The sequence below is a fragment of the Astyanax mexicanus genome, chromosome 9 (assembly GCF_023375975.1).
Source record: "Astyanax mexicanus isolate ESR-SI-001 chromosome 9, AstMex3_surface, whole genome shotgun sequence".
Classification (NCBI taxonomy): Eukaryota; Metazoa; Chordata; class Actinopteri; order Characiformes; family Acestrorhamphidae; genus Astyanax; species Astyanax mexicanus.
The window spans coordinates 9,284,884-9,293,713 of NC_064416.1; the positions used below are offsets into that span (position 1 = coordinate 9,284,884).

Consider the following 8,830-nt stretch of genomic DNA (forward strand, 5'->3'; position numbering starts at 1 on the left):
TCGGGCTGTTTTAATGAGCGAAATATGATCAGAATTATGTTAATTAACACGGTAACATAGAAGCATAGAACTATTATTTAATTAAAATGATTTTTAAGAACAGCTAAACACAGTGCTGCAGGTCAAACGCGGAGGAGTTCACGTGCGAGAGAGAGAGAGAGAGAGAGAGAGAGAGAGATTTGCTTGTTCTACTCACAGGTGAAGGTTCTCTTTGATCTCCTCGTGCTCATATTCTAGTCCCATTCATAATTCTGCAGCTCCCTCAGTGTTTTCTGCCGTATTTTGCGGCTAGCGCGAGCGCTTACAACTGACACCGCGGACCGCGAGGTGCCGCCGCGTTTGTGCCGAATCCGACTCTCTGCTGAATCTGACTCCCGCTTCGCGGACAGAATCGGCACAACACCCCCGCTGTAGAACTGCGGTAGTGAAAACAGCGCTTATAAATAAATTAGTTTAGTTTCACTTTCAGTTTTCGTTATTTTTTTTAAAATAAAAATATAATTAAAAAACAGACGCCTACATCTCGGACTATTTTCTGGAGCCCGGGACGGATTTACGGGCGGGCCTCGGGTCATGTCGGGTTCGGACCAGAGAATCTAAGCTCTAGAGAGCTTGGACTCCGGAGAGCAATCTCCAGCTACAAAAAAACGCCAGCGGGCATCTAAAGTTTGGGAGCATTTCACGCAAAAGGGCAACAATGTGGTCCTCTGCCATACGTGCAAAAGGAGCACTTGAAGCGCAAACATCCAGGAGCACTATGTCAACAGGGTCACACAGTAAGTTACCGTTTACATCAGGGTCTCCGCGGGTGTCCTTAAAAAGACTTAAGGCTGTCTACCAAAGGTTTTAAACCTGCCACAGGCAGAAATTATACATTTTTGGTTTATATTTGTGCATGGCATTTCGCAGTTTCCAGAAACAGTAGCATTATTCATAAGTTCAGGTGTTTAGCTAAGCTAGCTGCCTTAAGTTATTTTAGCTAGCGCCGTCGGCGCTGCGGTGTCACACCGTTTTCTGTCACCGTCGGAATTTTGTGACCAGTGCTCACGGTTATGAGCGTTCATTGGCAAAACGGAAGCTTTCTATACCTACACCTTACCCTCAGCCCTAAACTGAACCGTTTTGGCCAGTCGGGGTAAACATTAGAAACGAACACGTTTCGAATCGGCCAGTGCACCGGTCTGCTGAGAACTACTTGCCAGTGGTCACAAAATCTAGCGGTCACAGAAAACAGTGCAACACACGGTTGTGGTGTATGGGAGCTTATCCATTTTTAGCGTTATAGATCTAAACAACGTGCTGTACATGTAAGTGATAAGTGTGGGGTTTGGTTTAGTAGGCTTGTGTTGTTGTTGTTGTTGTTATTATATATAAATATAGTAATTTATCGTTTGCTTTAAAACGTAAAATAATTATTTAAATATGTTTCTCAATGAATAGATTAGTCGACTAATCGAAAAAAATAATCGTTAGAATAATCGTTTAAAAAATAATCGTTAGGGACAGCCCTAGTCAGTGGTGTAATAGTAGGTACAGTAACAGTTTGGAATGTGTTATTATTGGTCAGTGGTGTAACAGTGTAGAGCAATTTATGAGTCAGTTGTTTAACAGTTTGGAATGTGTTATTATTGGTCAGTGGTGTAACAGTGTGGAGTGTGTTATTGGTCAGTGGTTTAACAGTGTGGAGTGTGTTTTGAGTCAGTAGTTTAACAGTTTGGAATGTGTTATTATTGGTCAGTGGTGTAACAGTGTGGAGTGTGTTATTAGTCAGTTGTTTAACAGTTTGGAATGTGTTATTACTGGTCAGTAGTTTAACAGTTTGGAATGTGTTATTATTGGTCAGTGGTGTAACAGTGTGGAGTGTGTTATTGGTCAGTGGTTTAACAGTGTGGAGTGTGTTTTGAGTCAGTAGTTTAACAGTTTGGAATGTGTTATTATTGGTCAGTGGTGTAACAGTGTGGAGTGTGTTATTAGTCAGTTGTTTAACAGTTTGGAATGTGTTATTACTGGTCAGTAGTTTAACAGTTTGGAATGTGTTATTATTGGTCAGTGGTGTAACAGTGTGGAGTGTGTTATTGGTCAGTGGTGTAACAGTGTGGAGTGTGTTATTAGTCAGTTGTTTAACAGTTTGGAATGTGTTATTATTGGTCAGTGGTTTAACAGTGTGGAGTGTGTTATTGATCAGTAGAATAAAAGTATGGATTGTGTTATTGGTCAGTGTTGTAACAGTTTGAAGTGTGTTATGAGTCAGTGGTGTAACAGCGTAGGCTGCGGTGAATGCAGAGTGTGTGGGGTGTGTGTGGGGTGTATGAGTGCTTTATACTCTGTTTAATGAGCTGGAATATCAAAGCAAGGACCAGTAGAGCAGAGCTAATTAGACGAGTTTACATGCACTGTCTAACTGAAGCATCCCAAGAGATACACTCACTGACCACACACACACACACACACACACACACACACACACAGCCTGTTCGATCCTTCCACTTCAACATTTTCTTCCTTCTCTTATGTGTGTAAGATCAGGTTGGGGTACTTGGGCTTACTGAGCATGTAATGGTAAAATTTAATTTCTGAGTTTTTTATTTCTTTTGATGTATGCAGGTTAGTTTGTGTGTAAACTGGTAATATTTGTGTATTATATCAATCTATCAGTCTTTTGGTCTATGCTAACTGCAGGGAAATTGGATTTGTTTCTCAAATTAGATCTGTTGGGATGAATCTTCATTCTTGTGCAAGTGATTAGATCAGATTTGCAGATCCAGACATCTTAAAACTTTGTGCATGGTTCACTGTGGTAATGATAGAGGCTTTAGTAACTTGTGGCCACACTGGTGATGCAGCTTTTATAAGAGGAAGCTGGATAGAAGTGCATGATTTAGGCAGATCAAAGACTTCTGAGCTTGCGTTTGAGCTGCCACTCATTCTCATTTTTAAATAAATAAACACATAAACTCAAACCACTATATCCAAGTGAGAGGGTCTGAAGCTCCCTGGGGGAATACGGTGCTGTCATTGTTCACTTCATTCCCAGCGAGGTCACCGGGACGACTCATTAATTAATATGCTAATGAGGGCCTCGTTACAGGGTGATTAAGGACCATTAACTCAGAGCTCTGACATCAGAGTGACTACACAACATTTTTGGCCAATCGTTGTGCACACTCCTGTCTAGGCCCCACCTCCTTTGGGTGGTGTGTGTGTGATGTCAGCAGGGCTTGGGCTCAGTGCCAAGGAGAGTGAAAAAGTCTCGGAAGAACACGGAGCCTAAAAACAGACCCACTGCCGACAACACTGACCGCTAACAAAGTGACCTCTACAGGACCTAGTGGAGGACATGATGAAGCAGAGAACGACACACTGGCCTGATCAGAGGTCTGGACAGATAGCTAAAACACACATACCCACACTTACACACATAAGATTCTCTTTAAAGATGACATATTATACCTCTTTTTTTTTTTTTTTTACTTTTTTTATACAAAGAAATCTCCCCAGCTCTATTCTTGCCAGTTTCAGCCCTTCAAAATTAGTAATTTAAGGGCTTGGTCCCTTTTGTAAAACTAAGCTAATGCTGGCCTCAGAATGTATAGAGCGTTTTACCTCAATTTAGCGTTAGCTTGTGCCAAATGACAAAACATGAACTAGCTAGTTAAGGCTTAACTGCGATAGAAGCACAAAACTCATTATTTAAACGTAATTAAATCTCCCTCATCTGCTAGCTAATCCTGCTATGTACTGTCTCAGGTTCTTAACCAGCAGACTGAAATGGCATTCCTTCAACTGATCTAGTGGGTGGGGGTTGATGGGTAAGGGGTGGTGCCAGGGTGGTTCTAAACAGGTTTCTGTATTTTGACATCACAATAAGTGAGTATCCAAACAGCTCATAGAAGCATATGATTCGTGACACCAAACTCTTTCAGCTGATTTTTATAAGTGTTTATAGGGACAGTGGAGACACAACTGGGAATACAAAACCATGTAAAAAGTAAGTTCTACACTCAACGTGGATGTAATAGTCGCTTTTCTGTTCACATGGACATTTCTAGTCAGAATCCGCAGGTTACAATCATTGCCACCCACTGTGCTTTCCACTGTGAGTAGTACACATAATTGAGCACTCATTATCAGGGTTTGCTACTTATTCGTCACAACAAAAGCGGGACTTGCAACTAAAGGTGACCCTACTGCCATTCTGCTTTTTCTTCTTGGTGGAGATGACCATGTCCAAAAAATCTGTGTTTGAAAGCATTGTGCTCAGCGCCAAGATGAATGGCCTTGTGTCATGGTGGGGGGCGTAATTTCGCACCAGATCACCTTCGTATTTCATACACTTTTATCTTACATATCTTACTTAGATCCTGCAAACAGGACAATTCCATCAGGACAATGATCGTCCACATACTGCTGCCACTTCAAAAGCTTGCCTTAAAAATACAGATGTTGTACTATGATACTATAATAATTAAAAATGCTTGGGATGCTATTGGAAAAACTATAAAACTCAAAACTATATGAGAATATTTGAGATGCATGGGAATGGCTTTTCACAGGACACTATTAGGAACCTCTACAACTTTCTACATGCTGAGATGCTTGATTATTTATTCATTTAATGTTCCTGGTAACTTTTATTTTCCTTATGAAACTAGCATTGAATTTCAACACTTTTTTAATGTGCAACCATTGGACTAGATATTAGAATCATGATAAATGGTGGGGTGTAATCTTCCATTACTTATAAGCTACATTAGTCTTATAGCTTCAGTATTAATTGCTAATGTATTTGTTTTTTTGTAATACAGACCCGTTCAGGTAAATTCTAAGGCCACACCCAATCACAAAAACCTCAAGATCTCAGAAACTGATAAAGATTCAAATCCCTGATTCTACATATTGTCTGATGGCCATGCTGACATCAACTCAATATGTTCTGAAGGTGAAACAGGTCGGGGGTGGGGGCTAATTAGCATTATGGAAATGACAGGAGTTTTTAGGAAGTGAGCTGGGCAGAGTTTCACCCCGTATGAGGAGAAAGGAAAAATTTATGCTTTTATAACAGCCTCCCTCCTGACACGCTGTAAATGGGTCGATGGGTAAAGTGGCGCACAGACACACACACACACACACACACACCTCTGTGCTCTATTTTGAAGTGTGTAAAACCAGGACAAACCACAGAAACACACTCTGGATGTTCTGTTAAACTGCCAGACAAAAGATACACATACACACAAACGCATATGACTTGCAGTATTAACCACTGATCACACACATGCACACACACACACGCACACAACCTCACACATGTCTCTTTCCTGCTATTCTGTTGCCACGGCAACACAGCACTCTTCCTCAAGTCATACACAGCACACTCCAGCACTCCATACACACAGAGGCCCTGACTGGACACAGCTGCTCCGCATCACACACATCTTCTCTTCTATCTCTTCTTCACTTCTCTCAATCTTTGTCTCTTTTTTCTTGCCTCTGTTTCTTCCTTCTCTCTATTCCTTTTATATTTTTCTTTATTTCTCCATTCTCTGTCTATTTATATCTCCCTTCTGTATCTTTCCTTTGTCCCTTTATCTTTCTTTTCATCTACTTCTCTCTTCTTCTCACTTATCTCTCTCGATCTCTCTTTATCTTCCTCTAACACATGTTTACACTCTCCTCTCTTAATTTCTTGATTTTTCTCGTTGTCTCTCTTTTACATGTGTTATCTTTATCTCTCTTTTTCACTCTTGTTTCTCTATTCTTTTTCTTTATCTCTTTCTCTTCATTTTTTCACAATCTCATTATTTATCTTCTCTATATCATTCTGTTTTTCTCTGAATAACCTTTCTCTCTTCTATTTTTGAATCGATTGTACTTTCTCTGTCTCTCTTTTGTCTCTCTGGCTTGGTCTCTCAGATGTACACAATCTGGAAGATAACCAAACATTACCACAGCTCAGATATTCAAACAGCTCTATCTTGCCATCTTTCATTCTCTCTCTCTCACACTCACACACATACACACAAACAGAGATCCCACTGGACAATACACTCTTTTAACCTTCTATCTTTAAGTGAAGTTCAGTGCAATGTATCTTGTTAAACCAGCACAATGCCTACAGCGCCTGCAATTATTACAGCTGTTCTGTTTTTTTTAATATGACAATATATATATGAAAAATAAGCTGTGTTTCGATTGGTTGCTCTATATCTATCAATGATACAGAATGTCATGATACTAATAATGCACTCCATATATTCAGGAAAAAAATGATACTGGATAAAGTAAATGATAAAGTAAAATAAATGATACTGGAAATATATCATCTGTCTCTAGTAGATATATAATGGGAAATGAGAACAGTGTGAGTTTTTTTTTTTTAGCTAAAAACAGCATAAAAGTAGAATTCTGGTGTGATAACTAAAGGTGTGTGATATGGCATGATATTCAAAAATGTTGGCAGCATTATTGTGTACGATAAAATATGGCACACCCCTAGTGGGACTAAAACTCTGTATAGTCTAAATGGATGGGGTAAACTGCTGTAGGCTGAATAGATGAGGCTACAGTCAGTTTTACAGGGTATGTGCCCTTTAATGTTCAATAACACGCTTTCACTGTCATCCAGAGTCTCACCTGCACAGGTACACACACCTAAGCACACACACACACACACTCACCTCACAGTTGTGTCCAGAGAAGGCCGGGCTGCAGGTGCAAGTGTAAGTCCAGTGTCCGTCGGCGTCCTGGAGCGGAGTACACACTCCTCCGTTCAGACACGGCCGCCCCTCACACAGGTCCGGTGGGTCGGTGGGAGAGGAGGTCACATCAGGAGTCACTGGGGTCAGAGACACCCCACTCACACTGAGGAAGAGGAGTAGGGGTGGCATCATCTTCATCATCATCATCATTAAAAAGAAAAACAAAAATTACTGTATTGTATCTTTTTCCTCTTTTTCCTTCTCCTCCGTTTCTTCGTTCTTCTTCTCTTCTCGATAGGTTCGGCTCCCCAGCAGCTGGAGTGTGTGAGAGAGTTTGTGTGAGTGAATGTGTGAGTGTGTGTGAGAGAGAGAGAGGCTGGTGGGATACTACACTGAGGCAGAGCGCAGTTAAACTGAGGGAGGGAGAGAGAAAGAGAGAGTGGAGGGAGAGAAGGACAGTGCTGAATCACAGTGACGGTGAATGACGACACAGTAACACACACACACTAACGCACACACAAAGCACCTGGTTTAAAGTCTCGTCACTCATAACCTGTCCCTGTGGACTGTGTGTGTCTGTGTGTGCTACTGTGTCTGCATCCATTGTATACACTGCATCCACTCATTCATAATATATAAACCTCTGATGCTGCAGTCGACTGAATTTAGGAACTGTGTGTGTGTGTTTGAGGTGAATGAGGGTAAGCTAATGAGATACAGAGAGGGACTGGGATCTTGACTGTTTTTTTTTTTTTACAGTTTTAACAAAAGCAAAGGAATAAAATAACTTCCTGTTAAAATAAAGAAAAACTGGTTTTATTTATTTGGAAGCTCCCTTTTACAATACAATATTTGACAGAGTATTGTATTGGATTGTATTGGATTGCTACTGTAGTTTCAGAAGGAATACTGCTTTCTGTTTATGCTGAAATAAGGATTAAATCTCGTAACTTTCTCTCTCTCTCTCCCTCTCTCTCTCTCTGTCTCTCTGTCTGTCTCTCCTTTACTCACACACATTCAGCATATGTTTATCTGTATCATCTGTTCATTTTTTCCATTAAAGCTTATGTCTGCGCTTCCTTGTGTTTAATGCTTAAGCTCCCCGTTAAACTGTTATTCAGCACAATAAAATATTTTAATGTAAAACCAAAACAAATCTACCTGAAATGTTAGAATGACATAATCATGATGAATAACGGAACATATGATTAATACAACTACTTCTTAAGCAATAGACATCACTAATACACATTTCCTTAGATTAGACCCAATCCCATTTTACCCCTTGGCCCTAGGCCTATTGGGAAGTGTTAGGGCTACACACCTGTTCAAACTGAGATTTTTCAGAGTCACACTCCAAACAGAGGGTTAAGAATCACTCCTAAAATGGTAGCACCAGCCAACCAAAACAAAACAAAACACAAATTTGAGTATTTTTCTCATTAAAAATGACGGGAAAGAGGCTTGGCCACAATGACATGGTAGTCCGAAAGCACCGATGGCACTGAGGCAGGGTCTTTATGCCTGTGTTCTGTTAAATTGTCCTACCTTGTCAAACCGTGCTGTCCTAATGTATATTTAACTGTAAAAATGCAAAAGAAGCACTTTTTTGGGGGTAGATGTACATTTTTCCAGTAGATGTACGTTATTAGATTTGGATTGGATAAATCATTGTATCATGGCAAAGTTATGGCAAACAGAGCTCATTACAAACTTCTTTTGTATTTATTTATTAAAATAATAATAATTATTAGTTTCCATTTACACTTTTGTGCAATGACAGTGCGTCCAGGTTGTTTAATGCACATAAACAGATTAATTATAAAAAAAAAAAGATAAATAATTAAATTATGTAGGTCAGCGCATGCGCAGTACCTTTGGGAAGCATGTATCGATGGGTAGGACAATTCGACAGAACACCGGTCCCAGTTGGCTGCCTAATTAGACCAGCTGGGGCTCACGACGTGAGCTCTCCCGCCTCCGCACGTCACAGTGTATTTACACAAATAAATTTAGCTAAGCAAATTTTAAAGACATTTTAACACATCGCACTTAAACCCTACTGAGTTAGTTAGGTTAGCTAATTAGCGAGTTAATAAGTTAGTTAGTTAGCATGGCTGCTAAACAACCGA

General features: G+C 40.2%; 1 protein-coding gene across 1 annotated transcript in view; it reads right to left on the reverse strand.

The window, feature by feature from the left end:
- The window catches only part of dner (delta/notch-like EGF repeat containing), a 50,455-nt gene extending 43,334 nt beyond the window's left edge, over window positions 1–7,121 (reverse strand). The window contains exon 1 of the mRNA XM_007251594.4: window positions 6,678–7,121. Within this exon, the coding sequence (XP_007251656.3) occupies window positions 6,678–6,908 (231 nt within the window). The 5' untranslated portion in view covers window positions 6,909–7,121. The remainder of the gene's footprint in view (window positions 1–6,677) is intronic.
- Window positions 7,122–8,830: the final 1,709 nt, after the last annotated feature.